A 21,720-nucleotide genomic window follows, 5' to 3' on the forward strand; every position below is an offset into this window, starting at 1 on the left:
TTACTACTCATTTTTTATGTGTAAACATATATGAAAGAGTAAAACTTTAACGTCACTGTACATGACACAAATGGGGATAATTAAATATTTCTGAAAGTAATCCTGGTGGAACACTTGAGTGCTTTGACTTGTCCTGGATTATTTAAAATGAGAAGTTTCTGTTAACAGATTTAATTTTCTGTTGACTCCATGTATACATCACTCTTCAAATTGCAAGAGATTTTTCTGTCTCTCCGTCTCCCTCTATTTCTCTCTCTCCTTACAGCAGATCAGTTTTAATTCAAGATGGGAAGATGTTTCTATCTCTCTGCCCTTTTAATACTCACGTCAGTTTAATCTGTTCCCATTAATGGTTGAAGCAGCCTTTCCATCTCATATTTTCATTAGTTCTGACATTTGGGCAGCAGAGCCATCACAGGCTGTTACACTGCTACAAATGCTGAGCAAAACATGCTAAACACTGCGCAGTAATCTCCTCAAATCCACTTAAACGTAGAAGGCAAAAGGAATAGAACCCTGGCAGGCTCTCCTCTTCTTTTCGTTTTCTCTTCTCTTTACTTTTTGCTTTTTTTCTTGCCCTGTCAAGCAGTTCCAGATGTAGGATCTATCAACACCCTGTCTGCTGTGAGGAGTGTGAAAGGGTGTGTGTGTGTGTGTGTGTGTAGTGTGTGTGTGTGTGTGTGTGTGTGTGTGTACACACATACATCTCACAGCACAAGGCTATGCTCTTCTCACCCACAGTGGGACTTCTCCCATCACACCTCGACAGGAAACAAAACCAGAGTTTTGTTGAGAAATGGAGAGGTGTCAAGGAGAAGTGTGTGTGTAACAAAATGATGAGTGAGTGGAAGTTGTGACTGGAGTTAAACTCTTTTTTTCTCACACTGCACTTTTCTCACTCTTTTTACTTTTTAACCAGTGAGACATAGGAATGTGTCGCTTTGTTGAGTGGTTTTCATTAGGGATTGCAATGACTATGTGACTGGTCGATGTGTTGGGTATGTGTCTTGGATCACATGACTTCAATTGCACTTGTTCTATTTGGTAGAAAAATTCTTCTGTCCATAAACTGCGTCTTGGTGTATTTGCGTTTAAATACTGTATATTAGGAACAGGGTTCCCATGGTTATGGAAAACCTGCAAATATCACGCAATTTTAAAATGGTGATTTTTCAGGTTTGAAAATGAAATTTGTATTTTTTGCTCATCTAAAAAATTTTGTCGGCTTGAAATTACCCTTTAAAAGTCATGGAAATTAATTGGTACAAATGTGCAGAAACCCTGTTGAATTGATGTGAAATTGAAAATGAAGTGAAGCTGAAACGCTTTGCATTCACGAAGCACAATATAAGCGAACCCAGCCAAAATTCATGTGAAAAACCATGTAACTAATCAAGTGTTGGCCAGAGACTGATAGAAAATATTCATTTGAAGTTGCATGCCTTCTGGTGAGCAATTTATGTAAATTAAACATCTACTCCCCAACTAGTAAACTACTTTTCAGGATGACTAGTCGACTAGTTAAAATGAGTAGTCGCGCAAGCCCTAGTTTTTTATGGACTTCTTATATTAGCTGATAAACTCAAGTGATAATGTGTCCCTGAATGTGATACTGTCACCCTGCGAAAAGGATATAAATGAATTGTAAAAAACCATAGACACATTTTCTCCCTTCCTCTCTCTGATCTAAAAAGCCTCTTGTAAGCATCTAGGAAAGATATTCCTCATCAGAGCTTATTTCAGCGGAAGGGCCCTCATAAACATCGCTTTTCCTTCTCTACTGAGAAGAGCAAAGAACTGCACTTTGGATAATTACCCTCTCCTTCTTTTTCAATTTCTCTCTCACATCCACTTTAAGACACAGCTGTCTGTTGCTATTAGATGGTCTGTCTTCATCCCCACTCGATGGGGAGTGGGGTTATGATGGAGGCTTCATAAGGAGGATGACCTTGGAACACACTTATTAGAAGTTATAAGACAGGGGATTTCATCTCTCTTTCTCGCTGTATTACAGCAGGAGAGGATCTTTTGAGAGGGCTGGTGCTGGTCAGAATAAGAGATTTCATGGTGTGCAGAGAGAAAGGAGAGAGAGCAGGGAGGGCTGAGTGACAGGTGTAAAAGAAAGATCACAAAGAAGAGATAAAGATGTTGGCTCCTGGAGCCACATGTTGAGATGGTCGGAAAGAAAATATAGAGAAAAATAAAAGATCTAGATGATTAATAAAGAAGCTGGATTGGATTGACGTTTCATAACCAGATCCGACACATTAAAGGGATAATTGACCCAAAAATGAAATTTCTATCATTTACTCACCCTCATGTTGTTCCAAATAAATGTTTATCTTCAGTGGAATGCAAATTGAGATGTTAGACAGAATGACAACCTCAGTCACCATGCACTGAAAAAAGATGCATTGAAAGGTAATGGTAAATGAGACTAATATTCTACTGAACATCTCCTTTTGTGTTCCACGGAATAAAGGAAGTCATAAAGGTTTGGAAAACATTGGGCAAAATATTTTCTTGATTTGTTTCGATGTCTGTGGCATCCTGCTGGATAGCCCCTCCCACAGTGGAATCTTATTGGTCTGAAGTCCCATTTTACATAGCTACAAATAAACATCAAATATTTTCTGATTTCCTTGATTTTGTCATGCATTTTGCTTTCAGTGTGGATGAACTAATTATTTGTTTACGGAAAGACATTGCATCGACCCTGGTGAGGACATGTGTGAAACCCACCTGGGAGTGTCAAGGCGCTTCTTTGTACCAATTCCTGTATGCATGTTTGTGTCTGTGCACGTAAGCAAAAATGTATCATGCATGGGGTGTGCATGTGAGCAGCACGGTAGCATGCGTTTTGTGCATGTAGGTTGGCATGCTAAGTCACGGAAGATGGCTCTTGCTTCATTAACCACAAGTCTGTGGAAGGACAGAGAGGAGTATTGTGTGAACACGTTGTGCGTTTGTGTGTGCATGTATGTTGGCGGAGAAGGAAAGAGACCACATTTAGAACTAGTATATTGACAGTTCCATTCAACAGGCATCAACAAAATTAGTGTTACACTAAATTGTGCCCCCTGGCCCTCCCATTGTACTGAATGCGTTTCCTACTGAATTTCCAAACGTGTTTACAGCACTGGGGAGTCAGCCCATCTCCCAGCCCCCCACCCTATATATTTAGTCATAGCTTCAATTGTTACCTTTAGGAACTATTTCTACATGATCTAACCCTTAAAATTATTTTTGTTAGTGTAACCTAATGTATTCTGGTTAATTCAGTGATGTTAAATAATATTTTTTTAGACTTGAATAAAACCAATTAATTTAGATATTACCACATAAAGCACATTTTGTAGGTTAACATTTTATTCCAGTATGTTGGTGTAAGTTTTGAAAACATGATGTGGTCCATACTAGAGGGTTAATTACATATGTAGGATATTAGATGCAGAAGAACTGCAGCCATATGACTTGAAACCCAAACTTCTAACCCTGGAATTCCTCAACGTCATAAATTAAAAGTCTCTGCTTGAGCTGACGTCAAGAAGCCTAGCTGACACTCACATCTGGCCAATAAATTAACAAAAGAGACTTGTCTAAATAGCGCATGACTTGAGAACTTCATGCTTCTGAAGAAATGCCCCCACATTCAATGGTTCTGGCCTGACACTGCTATTAAGAATTTCTCTGCAAAGAGGCCCCTAAGCACGGAAGTCACAAGCAATAAAAGACAGAGGACACATTCCCTGGAACTCCCAGGAAAGACTCGGAGCACAACCTGTCTTGTCGACGCCACTTCGATGACTCTTTATTCTGGACGATAATTAGTCATGAGATCTTCATGAGATTCTCATTATTCCGCAAACAGCATCTAAAAGGAATCCATGAATGTTGTAAGATGTACAGAATGCATTTAGATCCACAATGTACACAATACCTAGCCTTGCTAGATTATCCTGAAAATTACTTTGACCTGTGATTACTTTTATAACTGACAAATTAATGATTATAGCCTGATGTAGTTTTTAAAGTGTGTAGTGATTTGTAATCACTTATAACTGACAAATCAATAAGTATAATCTTCAATCTTGTATTATTCATCTCATTCTACTAAGAATGGTAACTATTCAGGTAACTTTACTCAAACCAGGTTTCTCATAACGTGTAATGTATTATCAATATTGTAAAGCCAATGAATTAACCAGTAGGATTTGTAACCAGGGATTTTCATGTTTTGTCATATTTATGAAAGTATGTCACATTTAGTATATAAATGCTTGCTTGTTTACGTAGAGAATTTTGATGATGATGAATGTCATCATCAAAATGTCATTGCACTGCTTTCAAGATATAAAAGTTCATGATTAAACATTCACTATTTTTGGAGTGGGAAGAGTGTAAGGACTCTTCACACAAAGGGTTTTAAATCAACTGTGAAAAGGACAGACCAGTCGACCATGTGACTCTAAAAAGTCACTTCTGATTGGCTCAGGACACCTTTGGGGTGCGGCCAATTTCAGTTCAAAAGTTCCTAAACAGGAAGAACACATCTCTCTACTCTTCTCTCTACTCTTCTGCCTCTCTTGTCCCGTTTTCTGCTCTTCAAATCCTCTCGTGCCTCTTCCAGATCCTCCGTGCCATGTAGAGTCCAAGGAAATCCTCGGGACACAAAGTCCCGAGGAAGCCTCTCACTCTCTGCTCTACGGTTCACACACCCTACGGGAGTCACGAGTCTTCCCAGCAGAAGGCCTCGTTTCAAAGCCCACCAGCTTCATCCAGACAACAAACTATCAGCGATCTAACAGATATCCAAAACATTGACGGAACGAACTTTCGACAAAGAGCCAAAGAACCAAGCAACACAAAGAATGCAATGCAAGGAAACGCAATGCAAGGAAACGCAACGACATGCAAGTACATCTCCAGACTTTTGCTCAAAGTGCTGGTGTATTAGTTAAATACTTTGGGTAATCTGATTGCAAATCGATGTAGACTCAAAGAAGGATAAATGGTTCTTAAGGCATTGTCAACAGACTCCATAAAGTTAATTTCCTCTGTATTGATCATTTATTTCACATTCTGTCACTACTCACCAACCTGTTTCATGTTGTATGTGTTAGATTAGTTTTATGTTTAGAATAGCAATAAAGTTTGTCTGTATTCAAAGATAATTTGATTGTGATATATTATGATAAATAATCCCATCCCTGTTTTCAAAAGATTTGCTTCAAAGCTATACTTAAATATGTGTAATATTATTTTCAATAAGCCATGAGAATAATATTACTCCAATAAGTGAATTAATCATAATTCGCTTATTAAAGCTAATTCCTTACAATAGAAATTGTGAGCGGATACAACGAGACATTGTATTACGATTTTAATGGTGAAGAATTTTATTCAGACAAATAATCTAGTTATTTATCATTTATCTAATTTATAATGGTTGTCGAACGCGACTAATTCCATTATAAATTTCCTTACATAATAATGTAGGATAAGGACAGTTTAATTTAATTCCTAGCTCACACATACTAAATTTCCTTACATATAATGGTGGGGGTACGCGGGCATTTTAACCCATCCCGTGTACATTTATACTACCAAAATTCCTACACATATAACACAGTAGTAGTTCTCTATTAATTTTGAGTCTTACTTGAAAGAAAGTTATGATGATTTGTGGTTCAGTAAGTCAGATGTTAATTCAGTAACCAATTTGTTTGAAATGAATTCAGAATTATTTGTTTGAATGATTCAAACCAATCACTCGGGTATCTTTTTGCTCGATTCATTAAAAGTACCAGATCAACAGTAGCTTGAAAAGCCTGTGGTAAGTGTTTGGCTTTAAAGTCTAGTGTTTTAATAGTGAGCTAATGTACGTATGTGTGTATTGGTACTTCCTAGAACATGACAGAATAGAATAGAACAGAATAGGTACACTATAAGTGTTTTTACTGATAACAGTTTAAGTGTCTTTTTGACTGACTCATTAAAAGAAGCAGCTCAAGAGTTGTTCGTATGAAGCCCTAAAATGGTAGCAAAAGCCTGTTGTGTGTTTGGCCTGTAAGTGCAGTGTTTTAACAGTGTCTGTGTGTATTGCTGCCTTCCTGCAAGTGTGTTTTGTAAGTGAAGGAAGTGTCACGTGGCAGGAAGCTGTGATGAGCGTCAAATACACACAGAGTGACTCATTCTGTCTCTGATGGATTCTAAGATGATGCTAAAATCAGTACTAGAAACACTGCTGGCCAACACACACACAGACTGCCACTGTGGAAACCGCCCATGTTTGAGAGCCTTGTGCTCACTCAAAAAAGCCCTGACAACTCTTTTCTTTCTCTCTCCCTTTTTCATTCTCTCTCTCCTACACACAGATGCACAAAATTGCACTCTTTTGCTGTTTTGGTCAGAGGTACTGAGCCGCGGAAACTGAATACTGTGTTTTCATAAACAGGAAAAATCCAATCTGATTAGATTATAGTGGATGTAAGTGAGAGGTCTGGGATTATAGGCAAGATAATAACACATACACACAGCCAGATTATGCTGTGAGCAGAAGTTGGAATTTACAGTTAAAACCAGCTGCTGCTTCTAAATTTACCCCAAAGCGCTGTTTAGGAAAATGGAAGCCATCAGATTGTGACGAACCAAACTGTTTATACCAATCTGTATTCTAATTTAATAGAACGGAACAAAACATAATAATAGAATATAAAAAAGCAGAGTGGAACAGAATAGAAAAGAGCAGAATATGACAAAACAGAATATAACATGACAGAATAGAATAGTCTGGAATTTTGTAGTGGAAAATATCTTTTTTAGGCATCTACTAAAAATAATCCATATTGTAATTTAATAAAACATAACAGAACAAAATAATAGAATAGAAAAAGTCAGAGCAGAACAGAATTGAATAAAACATGACAGAATGGAATATAACCGAATATAATAAAATTTAGGAAAACAAAATTGAATATCATAACTTGACAGATTATAACGTAACAGAATAGAACATATCATGGCAGATCAGAACAGAACAGAATAGAACTGAACACAATAGAATGGAATGGAAAATACCTGAACAAAATAGAATGAAATGGAACACATCAGAACAGAATATAACAAATCAGAATGGAACAGAACAGAACAGGACAGAATAGAACATGACAGATCAGAAAATAATGGAATGAAATATAATTTTGTGAAATTCTGCAGTGAAAAAATATATATTTTAGGCATTTATTAAGCATGTCCACATTATTTTATTATACATGCTATTTCCTTCTTTTTGTGTGACTTCATGACTTGACATTAGGAGATTCATTTACATATCAATTACACTATTTTCCCCTTTTTTCTTCACTTGCTTTCCTGTTTCCTTCTGCATCTTAATGAGTCAGATTTTCCCTCCTCTCTCTTTGTGCTGCCGCGCCAGCCCAGCACAAGCCAGTGTACGACACATGTACTAATCACTGCAGCTTCACTGGCAGAAACAGTGACGAAAAACACTCTGTGAATTGACTGGTGCAGTTACGAGAAATGGTGACTGGGAAGAACGCTTCCACCTAAATGAGATGTTGTTATGTTACAATTTGTTATCTGTTACATGTCAATAGGTTCAGTCCCAGGTGAGGTTGACCTGTTAACTGGAGAGGTACTGAGAGAGCCTTATCAACTATGTGCCCTTGAGCAAGAGGCACTGCTCCAGGGGGGACAGCTTCTGCAATTACTGTGTAATGTGGGTTGATTTGGTTGAGAAGTGTTTGGTAAACAGCAGGCAAGCAGTAACCTAACAACATGAACCTGAATGCAGATCCAAACATTAAGACACACACATTCAAGCATGCATACAAATACAGCTATTTAAAATGCCCTAACTGTTTTATATTTTTAGGGTTTAGGCTACGACAAAAAGTCTGATCATGTGTGCAGTTTTGGATTGTCTTTTATATTATACATTTTTATTTATATTTAACTGCTTATCATGTTTGGATTTTTGAAACAAGATTGGATTTGTCCAAACAAAGGGATGTTTTGATTTAATTTGAAGCAGAGACCTTTTAATTTCTGTTACTTGTGACACATGAGTGTGTTCTTTTATAGTTTCTATAAGTGTGGTCACTTACCTTAATAGTTTTGGTCTGAAGTCTGAGTCCATTTAACGTGTTGATGGCTTTCTCTGCATCTTTTGGGTCAATGTAGTTGACAAAACCATAGCCAAGACTCTGCCCTGTTATTGAAAGAAAGAAAGAAAGAAAGAAAGATAGCCATGTTTAACCATAATTAAATCCATTTAGCAAAATTCTACTGATTTACCTCCAAAGTCAGCACAGAAAATGTGGGGGAAAATTCTGCAGATTCCATCTTGGCCAGCGGATTTCTTTCATTATCCTTCCTTTGAAAGGCAATTCCAACCCCTTAAAAACACTTTTTAAACTCTAAAACTATGCATATGTTATGTGAGACATGACATGAATACTTAGCACTGTTTGTAGCATTAGCCTGACTAGCAGCGACTAGTGTGTGATAGTGTGATTACAATTAGATAGTGAGCATTAACTGTAAGCTTCCGCTGGAAACCTCTGACAGAGTCTTTAGTGGAATAATTTTGATTTAACCTCTTCTAACCGTATGCTGCTCCTCTGAAGGCGAGGCAGCCATCAGCTGCTATTTGACTTAAACAGAAACCCTGCAGCTAAAGGCCTGTGTGGTACTGCTTTTCCCCCCATTTCCTTTTTGCTCTTTAAAGATCTTGCCACACAAGTGCAGTGGAACTCGAGAACAGTGCTGCACTTATCCTCATTAATGGAAACAGACAGCACTAAATCCACAGTGTACACACAAAGTGAATCGCAAATGCGAAACTGTGCAACAAACACAAGCTAAAGCGCGGCAGATTCCACGGGGGACAAACGGCAAACCTTTCTCTGCCCTCACTTAAAACTGCATGTCTATCTCCTTCTCATTCTCTCTGGATTACAGAGGATTAACAATCCCTCTATCATTCATTAAGACCCTGGTCTGAACTGCGAAACTGAAAAAGGCAAAACAGAGCAATTCAAACCGTGACACTGGTCTGACACAGGCGCCTCAGAGCCCCTTGAAATGAAAATGTTGCAATCCCACATGAAAAAATGTATTGCACAGAGATTGCTCTTTCATATCTCAGGAGATTTAAATTCCATGGAGTCCTCAGCTGTTTCATTCAAAAGTGATTTTTTTTAAATTACCCTCCCATTCCCTAGTTTAACATGGAGATACAACTACAGTATAAGTAAACCATGTGTAGGTTAATTTACCCAAAAATCAAAAATTGCTCTGCTGTTTTACTCAACATAAAACATTGGTTCAACCAATGGGGTGAGTTTGGAGCAGGACTATCTGTTTGACCAGTGGCAGATGAGGGAAATGTTCAGGAAACCAGTTTGTAAACAGCCATTATTTTTGTAATTCCGTTTGGTGATGTCAGTGGAAACTTTGTCTCAAATAATTCTTCTAAAATTTTTGGGGAGAAATAAAAAATGACAAATGGCAAGTTAATTTGGTCTTGAAAGAATTCTATGACAAATGTTTTAGATCTTAAACCATTTTTACACTTCAAGGGTAGCATGGAAGCTGCATCTAAAGTTGCATACATGGCAAAAATATTTTTTTTATTTGCTCAGAGGTGGCATAAATGCATTTACACAGCAATTACAATTGCATTAATAATACTGTTTTGAGATTACATTATTACAATGATGATTACAATAGAGATTACAATAATGTTATTAAGATTTTGGTATCTTGGCAGATCTGAGCACAGTTTGTGACATTATTGAGCTCTCTTATGAAAGTTTAGAGGAGACACATGTTAGATTACTTGGTCTATTACTTCTAAGAGAAATATCTGAGAAGCAAGTCTTAAGCAATTGTCTCCATTTGTTTTCCATCTAGTCACATTGCTGAATAGGAGAAACACTATTCATGATTTTTCTTTTCTATGGGCTAAACCTCTAAACCTCTACATTTGTCTTTCTCTCTCTCCACCAGCTCAATTATGTTCCTCTCTCTCCTCCCTCTGTGGCCCAGAGCAGTTGGCCCCACTTGGCATGTCCTGTATTCCCATTTTCATTGTGTGTATGTGTGTGTGGGTGGATGTGTATGTATATACGTTGTTGTGTGTTTGAGCGTACAATAATGGGTTCATAAAACAATCTGTTTTGTAATGCCCCTTTGCCTGATGGCATTTCCATAACGTCGCTAGCAGTTGTCCTTGCCTCCTTTGGAGCTGTTGCCTCAGGATAAGGTGAGGCCAAACGGGGCCACTGCTTCAGTTGAAGGGATTCCACCCACCAGTATAATGTACACACACACACATACACACACACACACACAACGGTGCGATAGTGGAGATCTCGGTGGGGGGCCAGAACCAGGCTCTTTGCTTGGAAAAAAACAAAACATTAATGCACAATACACACACCTACACACACTTTGCTTACGATGACTGTTGTTGAACTGAGTCATATTCTTAATATTTTGAAACATTAAGAGAAAACCCCTTGGTGTGTTCATTAATTATTCATTTACAGTACGTGCATAATTTAATTATTTGTCTTTGTAGTCTATGACCACGCAAAGAATAAAATCATCCTTCCTTTAAGAAAGGAGGCTGCAAGTTGTTTTGACAATCTCTACGGGCCTTTTTTGGCAAGGCAATTATTTAGCTAATTTAATTTCCCCACGAACAGACACATTAACAGAACCTTAAACCGATCCTCTTTATTAAATATCTCCAATCTCATCTGTGCTCTATAACAAAGTGCAGAGGTAAAACCTCAGAGAAAAGATGGAAATGTCACCTGTCGCCCTCTATAATATTACACACGTGCACACTGCCATCTGTTGCAGGGTATAGGGTCATAGACAGTAGAGAAAAAAACTAAATACAAAATGCAAATAATAAAATGCAACTAACCATAATAGAACATAGTTTGGATAGCAAAAACGGCTTATCAGCGTTTAAAAATGCTTTGTTGTTGTCTTCAAAGGTTGTGCATGCAATCAAACTCTCCGTTATTGTAGTGCAAATTAATCTGTCAATTGGTAGAAGCTAGCAAAGAAACTTGGACGGGTTGTCCTCAACAACCATGAACAAAACTACATGTTTGGTACAGAAAATACTACCCAAACTACATTTAAATATTAAATATGGGTTCACTTGTCAACAGGATTACTGTAGCATGTCCCAACTACAATGTGTTCCCCTTCATAGGAACTCGAGCTGCATAGTCACACTGGGACATGCCCTGAGTGTCACGTGGTCTGAAGCTCTTATACAATCACTTAAGCAACGCCCCTAGGGGGCTACGTCACGGGCTCCATAAAGGCGCTCGCTTCGCACAATCGAGTCAGATTTTCTGTTCTTCAGTGCACGATATCATCTGGCCTGCATTGCACCAATGACTCACGTCGAAGCGAGGATCATTACTATTCTCTCTTTTGAGTGGTAACACAGGATGGAATTTAGGAAGTGCTTACCTCTATGCACGCAGTTCATCATCAGTTAAGTCTGGGTTCGACTCGTGGGAGTCCAGCGTGGATGCCGAGGTGATGGTTGAGCAGCAGGCTGACCTACAGTTCTCTCTGTCACTCTCCCTGGATCCGGCTTGACATTCTCCCATGGAGTCTCTCCTAGCCCTGAGGGTAGTTCGGCCCCGGGATTGATGCAGGAGCTGCACCCGGCGACCGACCTCACTCTCCGGGCGATGAAGGTCACGGCGTGGTCTCTCGGGCGGGCGATGTCCACCTTGGTGGTCCAGGAGCACCACCTTTGGCTCAACATGGTCGAGATGGGAGAGGCCGACAAGGCACAGTTCCTTGCTGCCCCCTTTTCCCAGGTTGGCCTGTTCGACTTTGCCCAGCAGTTCTCAGCGGTGAAGCAGCAGACGGAGACTATCTGGCACATCCTGCCCCGGCGTGGCTCAAGATCCTGCACCGCGACTGCTCGTCGCGAAGGGTGTCCCCCTGCGGTGACTGCACCGGCTCCGCCACAGCCCCCCCGCAGCCCGGCCCCAGCGTGGAGCCCATCGCAGGAAGCAGATGCCACCCGTCTCACGGTCGGCCGCCAAGAACCTGCGAAAGGCTTCAAGGTGCCCCTGAGACGGGCGACCCAGGGACGACGAAACCCACTGCTCTGGAGTTGGTAAGCAGAACACTCCATCCCCTGGTGGAGGGCCGGGAGGAGAATCTTTTGTTACCTTTGCATTTAATTGCGCCGCATACCCAAGTGGCTGCGGTACCCAAGAGTTCAGCAAGAGCAGTTTCCTTGTTCCCTGGGTCACATACCCGGTGTGCACGGCCATCATCACGACCACCATCCACCATTCCATTTTTACAGGTTCGGTGCTCCAGCGGCGGTCTCCCCGCCCCTGCACGCCCAGCTGTGGCACAAATCCGCCCCCGATGTGACAGTCTCCACGGGTCACGAGGACAGGCCTCTTCTTCCCCCATCACAGGCTGTTCCGGGGGTGGTCACAAGGAGCCAGGTAAGTGCTTCGATGTCCCTGAACTCAGCACGGCCACGACATGGCGTGGCACCTCAGGCTCCACCCCGCCGCGAGGCCCCACCCGCCGGTATGTCCGACGAGACTGTCCCCTTGGTCCCCCTCGCCCAGAGCTTGGACGCGTGGCCTGCACTTTCCAACCCGTCGCAATGGCTGGTCCGGCCCGTCCGACTCGGCTACGCAATTCAGTTTGCCAGGCATCCGCCCAGGTTCAGTGGCGTCCAAATCACCTCGGTGAAGGGCGAAAACACCACTACCTTGCGCACAGAGATCGCTACCCTCCTACGGAAGGATGCGATAGAGCCTGTCCCTCCTGTCCTAATAAGGAGTAATACACTGATGCCTCATGGCCTTTTCCAAAAGCAGAAATCACCTCTCCCAGAGTATCTGCCGCTCTAGGAGGGTGTATGCTATTCCCAAAAATAGTACAGAGCAAGTGTCGTAGCTGAAGATACCTAAAAAACTGAGATCTGGGGATCCCAAAATATTGAACCAAATTTTCAAAGGATCTCATCACACCACTCTCATAAAAATCACTGAGTGTATTAACCCCCCTCACAATCCACTCAGACCAACAAAAAGGGGACTTATTAATGCATAGTTTGGGGTTTAGCCATAGGCTCAAGGCAATATTTAGATAAATATCTGAATTAAACACTCTGGATACTTTTGTCCATACTGAGTGTAAATGTGAAATAACGGGGTATGATTTAAATTCTCTGGTTAGTTTGATGGAAAGGCTTTGCAATGGCAAAATAGGGGTAAGAAGTTCTTGTTCAATGCAAAACCAGGGAAGGGCTCTTTCAGGTGGAAGCGACCAATGAGCCAAATGTCTGAGACCGAATGCATAATAATAAAACAGAATCTTGGGTAGGCCTAGCCCATCTTTGTCCATCGGCCTATGTAACTTATTAAAATTTAACCTGGCACGCTTACCTTTCCAAATGAAGGACTTTGCTATGCTATCAAATTGCCTGAAATAAGAGCGGGGGACATCTATAGGGAGAGATTGTAACAGGTAGTTGAATTTTGGAATACAATTCATTTTAATTACATTAACCTTCCCAATCATCGATAAGTGTAATGAAGCCCACCTGTCCACATCATTCGAAAACCTTTTTATTAAGGGATCATAATTAACTCTGACTAAATTAGACAAATTTGCTGGGAATAAAATTCCCAAATACTTAATACCCTGTTTGGGCCACTGGAAGGCGCCCGCCTGGAAGGGCGTTATTGGACAGTACCCTGTCAAAGCCAAAGCTTCGGATTTAGACCAATTGACTTTCTATCCTGAGAACTTGGAAAAGGAATGAATAATTCTGTGGAGATTCTAGTGGGTTCGGAGACAAATAATAAAATATCATCTGCGTAAAGCAGAAGCTTATGCGCCACACCTCCCACAATCACCCCTGGAAAATCATCCTCCTTTCTTATTGCAGCTGCTAATGGTTCCAGGGCAAGACAGAACAATAAAGGGAAAGAGGGCAACCCTGCCGGGTGCCCCTATCCAGAGTAAAATAATCTGAAATTAGTCCATTTGTTAGTACTGCTGCTACAGGGTGTCTATAAAGTAACTTAATCCAACCAATAAAAGTACTCCCAAACCCATACATTTCCAAAATCTTAAAAAGATAATCCCATTCTACCGTATCAAACACCTTTTCGGCGTCAAGTGAGATGGCAGCGACCGGAGATTGATCATTCACTACTGACCACATGATATTGATGAAACGTCTAATGTTATCAGAAGAGTTACAGCCCCGAATAAACCCCACCTGATCTATATGTATAAGTGATGTCATAACTTTACTTAATTGGTTAGCCAGGATTTTTACATCTAACTGGATCAGGGAAATTGGACGGTAACTTTTACACTCGCTTAGATCTTTGTCCTTTTTAAGAATCAGACTGATCCGGGCTTGTGATGAAGACGTGGAACTATAGAGATCAAGGTAGAATTCTTTAAAAGCATTATTAATATCAATGGCCGAGGTAAATATATCACCACCAGCAGATTTCACTGAGGGAATGGTAGAAAAATAATCTCTCTGCTTTATATATCTAACCAAAAGTTTTCCTGCTTTGTCCCCTGACTCAAAGTATGACTGTCTTGCCCTGAATAACCAAAAATCCACTTTCCGCAACAAAATAGTATTATATCTATATTTCAATCTGGTCAATTCTCTAAGGCCATCAGACGACAAACGGTGCTTCAGCTCTGCCTCTGCACTTTTAATATTTCCTTCCAACTCCATGAATTCTCGTGCTTTGGATTTTTTGATAAATGAGGCATACTGTATGATCTGACCCCTAAGAACCGCCTTAAGTGCCTCCCAAGCCACGCCCACAGAGGATACTGAGGACCAGTTGGTCTTCTGATTTCAGTCTTTAACATTTGTTGGAAATCAGGATTTTGCAAAAGGGATACATTAAAGCGCCAACTATATGATTTCTTTTTCCCTATATTTTCTCTATAAAACACCTCTAAACTCACCAGGGCATGATCTGAGACTAAGATGTTTCCAATTGAGCAATCAGCAACAGATGAAATGAGGGACTTAAATATATATAAAAAAAAAAAAAAAAAATCTATTCTAGAATAAATCTTATGGACGGTTGTAAAAAATGTATAGTCCCTACCAGATGGGTTCAAAAGTCTCCAAATATCTGTAAGACCAAGATTTTTACACATCCTGTGAAGCATCATTGTTACTCTAGGGGCTTACACACTTTTGCTTCACTATGATAAAGGACTGAGTCCATCAATAGATTAAAGTCTCCTCCCAATATTATATCATGAAGGGTGCCAGCAGCTTGCAACCTCCCTTCAAGATCTAAAAAAAAAGCCCTGATCATCAGCGTTAGGTGCGTAAATATTAGCCAAAATAAACCTTTGCCCCTGAATTTCAGCTGAAACAATAATTACTCTCCCTAATTAATTAATTAATCTGTTTGAGACATTTGAATTGTAGATGCTTATTTACCAATATAATGACTCCCTTGCTCTTACTTGAGCCAGCACTAAAGAAAACATGTCCACCCCATATCTTCCCAAATGTTTCAGCTTCCTGCGGGGAAAGATGCGTTTCTTGAAGAAACACTATATCATATTTCTTACATTTAAGAAAAGTAATAACCTTCCTTCTTTTTATAGGGTGCCCCAACCCATTTACATTCCATGTGGAGAGAGACAATCCACTCATTTTAACAATTTACATTTTGATATAGTAGAAGAAATAAATTGTGTGTCAAAAATAAAATAATACAGACCACATTCCCCATTAGTGAAACAATCAAACCTCAAACAAAACAAACAGAAAAAAAAAAAAAACGTTTGCATTAACCCCACGCACGACAGCGCAAAAGGTCCATGAACGCCCACGAGCCCCCACAACAACTTTGCCATCAGATTTCTCATTTTTGCCTCACAAATTTGTGAGGCAAAATTACATAACAGAAAATACTTTGTAAAATAAACCCCAGCCAATAGGCAGAATGAACACAAAGAACATGTAGATTCATTCACAGAACTGTCTCAAAGGTGTGATCCTCCACAAAACAAATTCCAGCCGATATAAAACCGTTCAGATTCCTCGGACAGACAAACGAATGTTCAGTGAGCCAGTTGTTATGAGTTCAGCAGATGACGTAATCATTCCAGTGTCCCGTAAAAATACTCAACAAAACAAACTCCAGCCAGCAGGAGGCATAAGCATGAAGAAAGAAAGATTAATCCCCAGCTGTTCCAAAGGAGTGTTATTCAACAGAACATACTCCAGCCGCTAGGCGGAACCAACGCAAAAAGAAACAAATCCGGCATCCCGGTTCCCTGGATGATCAAGTCAATTCAATCGGAAGCCACATAAAAGTATATACCATGACTTACTCAATCCGTCAACTTTATAAAAGACAGCATGTAGATATTTTGCAGTCATCCGTAGTGTCCACTCTCAAACTGGCCGTGAACTTCAATGTAAATGTGATCTTCCATCAATGCAAAAGTTTCTTTAAGGAAAAGTGTTATTCACAATACAAACTCCAGCCGCTAGGCAGAGCCAACGCAGAAAGAAACCAAAATGACACCCAGCTTCCTCAAAAGCCAGAGTAAGTACAGCGAGTCGACCCACTCACATGAGAAACATCTGATGGTTTACTCACCCATTGATTCTATAAAAGACATTGCCTGATTGGGACATGTAAATACTTTGCGACTGTCCTTCGGTTCTATTCTCAGCTTGGCCGGAAACATCAATGCAAAAGTGATCTTACGTTGATGCAAGAGTTTCTTGTATTCCCTGAACCGATCGCGTTTCTCTCTTGTCGAACTCGCAAAGTTTGAGAACAAGAAAATATTATGATTCGTCCAAGAAAGCTTTCCTTTGCTCCTCGCCTGGCGCAACACAAAATCTTAATCGGATGATCTCAGAAATCTGGCCAGGATTGATCGGGGCCTGTCTCCCTCAGCAGATCTGTGAGCAGGGACTCTGTGAGCTTGCTTGATTTCCAGCTTGTGGCCTGTTATGTCGAGCAGACTCGGAAAGAGCTCGTCCAGGAATTTCACCATATCTCTGCCCTCCTCATGCTCAGGAATTCCAACTATTCGAACATTATTCCTGCGGCTTCTATTCTCAAGATCTTCAAGCTTTTCAAGAACCCGTTCCAAATCAACCCGTTCCAAATGGTCGCGGGCGGATTAGCGGATGATTCCCTCTCCGAAGACTCCAAATAATCGATTCGTCTCTCAACATCAGACACTCTTGTAACTAACTCAGAGAATTTTATTTCCATCACCGTAATCGATCGACGTATTACAGTGAAATCCTCCAAGTCAGCAAGAACCTTCGTCAGCATAACCGACATGCTGGACAACTGACGCTGGATCTCCTCTCCCGCCACAGCATCTAAATCGAGTCCCCGGTCTGTAGGCCTGTCAGGGCTTTTATCCCGAACACGTATGTGTTTTTTAATGTCTCCAGAGCCTGAGGATTTCGACTTCTTTGCCAGATTATAACATGAGAATAATTAAAAATTAGCAAAGTGTGCAGAGCTCGTCACTCACACGTCTGCTTCTTGCATGGCGTCATGTGACCCCCTTGATAAAGCATGGTTACATAATTCAACTCAGGCGAACTACGCCGGCGTTCAACGGGTCATTCCAACAGACATTTCTGTTCGAGAAGGCCCGATTTTGATTCGGGAAATTCATTCTCTCTTAGAAAAAGGGGCAGTAGAGGAGATTCCTCCTTCTCAGACAGAGTGCGATTTTTACAGCCATTATATTCTGGTCCCGAAAAAAGGCAGTGCTTGCGTCCCATTCTGGATTTGAGATGTTTGAATTCCAAACTAATGAAATGTAAATTCAGAATGCTGATGCAGAAGCAAATAATGTCACCGAAGCACAGGTGCTTTCTAAGATTCGCTTTTGGGGGCAAAGCATATACATTTTGCGTCCTTCCACTTTCACAAAATGCATGGATGTGGCTTTGAAGCCCTTGAGGCTTCAGGGCATCTACATTTTGAATTACCTCGATGATTGGTTGGTGCTAGCCCACTCAGAGACTTTGACTGCCCAACATCAAGATGTCATTCTCAGCCATCTGAGCAATCTAGGGCTGTGTGTAAACCTAGACAAGAGTGTCCTGTTGCCAAGGCAACAGCTGCTGTTTCTAGGGGTGGAGCTAGATTCACGGGCGGTGCAGGCACATCTATCTCAAGCTCACGTTCTATCATTCCACCAGTGTCTATCGATGATCAGAGTGGGATGCGTTCTCCCTGTGAGAACATTTCACAGGCTTTTGGGCTCATGATTGCGGCTTCCACTGTCATTCCCCTGGGCATGTTGCATGCGAGACCTTTTCAGTGCTGGATGAACTCCACAAAGGGACTTCAACCACTGATGCAGGTGTTCTGTCTCTTCAAAGTGACGCAAGGGTGCTACCGAACTCTTTTACCATGGAAAAAGACCGCAAGTTATAATGACTCCTTCACGGGTTGGGGTGCTATATAGCCTACGGGGTCTGGACGGGCCAGTGGAAATATTGGCACATAGACTGTCTGGAGATGTTCACGATGCTGCTGGCATTAAAATTTTTCCTCCTGAAGATTCAGGGCAGCCATGTCCTTATCCAGTCAGACAATAGGACAGTGGTGTCCAATATCACCAGGGAAGAGTGCGTTCTCATGCCATGCTGAGGCTGGCACAGCACATTCTTCTGTCGGCATGGGACAATGTGCGGTCTCTACAAGCTGTGCTTGTTCCGGGCCGGTTGAATTTGGGGGTGGATCTCCTGTCCAGACAGGGCTTGATGCCCGGAGAGTGGACATTACATCCTCAGATTATGGAACAAATCTGGAGAAGGCTCGGCAGAGCGGAAGTGGATCTGTTAGCTTCAAGCGAAATGTCACACTGACCCCTCTGGTTTTCCCTCTCACCCCCGGCACCGCTAGGCACCGATGCATTGACACATCAATGGTCAACAACGTGTCTTTATGCGTTTCCACTGATCAGTCTGCTGCACGCAGTTCTGCAGAGAGTTGGGGAGGATCAGGTTCAGCTTCTGTTAGTGGCGCCGTTTTGGCCATCTCAAGTATGGTTTCCAACTCTGGTCTCTCTCCTTGAGAAAGTGCCTTGGGAGATTCCAGTCAGAACAGGCTTGTTGTCTCAGGCTTGGGGCAGCATTTGGCACCCTCGGCCAGTCTTGTTGAAGTTATGGGTATGGCCCCTCAACAGGGTGCTCTATTGAATGATGAGTTATCCCCCGATGTGGTTGATACCATTCTGAATGCTAGAGTTCCATCAACTAGGAAGCTTTATACATTCAAGTGGCATATTTTTGCTTCTTGGTGTACAGCTCGAGGTGAAGATCCAGTTCACTGCCCTGTCGTTACAGAGCTGGATTTTTTGCAAGAGCGTTTTGGAGCCGAGGTTGCCCCGGCAATGCTTAAAGTCTATGTTGCCGCTAGTGGCTGAGCATGCGCTTATCAATGGAGTCTCTGTCGGTAGGCATTCTCTTGTCTCTCGTTTTATGCACAGGGTATGCAGGCTTAGACCTTTCGTCCCGTCCGCATTCCTTTATTGGATTTATCTGTTGTTTAGGAGACGCTCTCGGGTGCTCTGTTTGAGTCCTTGGCAACAGTCGCTGATAACTTTCTGACTCTTAAAATGGCCCTGCTGGTGGCATTGGCATCATTTAAAAGGGTTATTGATTTGCATGCCCTGTCGGTTAATCCCTTATGTATGGATTTTGTGCCAGGATGTTCAAGGGTGGTGTTAAAACCTCGTTTGGGCTATTTGCCCAAGGTCATTTCTACATAATTTCGCTGGCAGACTATTAATTTTCAGGCTTTCTGTCCTCCCCCATTTAAGTCAGAGGAGCATGAAAGACTGCATACTGTATGCTTCACCCAGTTTGGGCGCCACAAGTTTATGTTGACCATACTGGCCAGTGGCATAAGTCAGAGCAGTTGTTTGTGTGCTGTGGTGGCTGCAACAGGGGCGTTTCGGTGTCCAAGCAAAGATAGTCTCATTGGCTAGTTGATGCAATTTCAAGTGCTTACAAAGTGTGCAGTTTACCTTCGCCTTTGGGTATTCGAGCTCATTCTACGAGGAGCATGGCATCCTCATGGGCTTTGGCTAGAGGTGCGTCCTTGGAGGACATTTGTATGGTGGAAGGATGGTCCTCTCTGCATACATTTGTTAGATATTATAATCTGGATGAGGGTTTGACTCCTGCTTCCCGGGTTCTCTCTGTTGGAACAGGAATAAACTCATAATTCCCTCTGTTTTACTGAGACACTTTAGCTTGCTTGTGTGCCGCTATATGCTTGCCATACAGGCGTAGACAGTGTGCAGCTACTGTTCGCATGCCGTGAATGTACAGTATATCATTCCCAATGTGACTACGCAGCTCGAGTTCCTATGAAGGGGAACATCTCGGTTACGTGAAGCATAACCCTGGTTCCCTGAGTGGGAACAAGACGCTGAGTAAGTTGGCCATACTCTCTAGCAGCTGCATAGGCTCATGAAGCGAGCACCTTTATGGAGCCTGTGACGTAGCCCCCTAGGGGCATTGCTTAAGGGCCATCAACCAATAAATTGGCATGATTGTATAAGGGCTTCAGACCATGTGACACTCAGGGCATATCCTAATGTGACTACCCAGTGTCTCGTTCCTACTCAGGGAACCAGGGTTATGCTTCACGTAACAAGAAACATTTTGTGCTGTGAATTATTGCCTTAAAATGTATGATAAATAAAAACCAATACATTTCAGTGTTTGATTTTAAAGACATTTTTGTTTACTTTTGTGCTATAAACACATCTGGTCCACTGTTTGGTACAGTGCATAAATAAAAACCAGTTGAAAACCACTGCTCATTGATAACACAACAGTCAAATACACGGTCCTGCAACCATGTAAACACACACACAGACACGTTGCACCTACATGCTATATAGACATAAAACATTAAAAGAATCAATATCAAACATGTTATACCCATACATGAGTAAAAGGCATCTACTTCGTATATTTGGACAAACATATGTGGTATGCACACTTACACACACAAAAATATAAAATATCTATTCACAAAAAAATATTGTATACACACTCAGAGACAGCACATGAATACAAAGCACACACAATCTCTTCAGCACAGCCAGGGTTACCTACAATGGACAGCAACATAGGTACCGGAGAGGGTTATGGACAGGTCTGCCTCATGAATTCATTATTGAGAATCAGAGAGGATGTTTCATGGCAAAGCCAGCGCTCTGCTATCTAGCATAATAGCTGTTCTGTAAATGTTTCATGTAATGTTTAATTTACAGAACAACAATGATTTTATTTATGCCATGCTGTGTTTGGACCCATCTTGATAAGCATGCAGGGCCGATTGCGCTGTTTACAACAAATCTGAGAGAATATTCCCTTTTCTTTGCTGTAAAGTGAGATTATCGATAAAACTGGTTGAACTGATTTTGAAGGAGCCCATTAGAAATATGCAATAAACATCAAATAGCACAGCAAAGGAGAATTACCTCTATGATGTTTAATTAGTATAATGTTACATTAACTTATATATTTTAATTGTCAATTAAAATTGAGAAAGGAAATGATGTATTGTGGTTTTAATGAGCTTTTAATGAGTGTGGATCTTCATT

At 41.3% G+C, this 21,720-nt stretch overlaps 1 protein-coding gene across 2 annotated transcripts in view; it reads right to left on the minus strand.

The window, feature by feature from the left end:
- The window catches only part of LOC127423700 (ELAV-like protein 4), a 117,662-nt gene that overhangs the window by 32,837 nt on the left and 63,105 nt on the right, over positions 1 to 21,720 (minus strand). For both annotated transcript variants that reach the window (XM_051668202.1, XM_051668201.1), the window contains exon 4: positions 8,130 to 8,233. In XM_051668202.1, coding sequence (XP_051524162.1) covers positions 8,130 to 8,233 — 104 coding nt within the window. The remainder of the gene's footprint in view (positions 1 to 8,129; positions 8,234 to 21,720) is intronic.

Source organism: Myxocyprinus asiaticus, chromosome 33 (assembly GCF_019703515.2).
Source record: "Myxocyprinus asiaticus isolate MX2 ecotype Aquarium Trade chromosome 33, UBuf_Myxa_2, whole genome shotgun sequence".
Classification (NCBI taxonomy): domain Eukaryota; kingdom Metazoa; phylum Chordata; class Actinopteri; order Cypriniformes; family Catostomidae; genus Myxocyprinus; species Myxocyprinus asiaticus.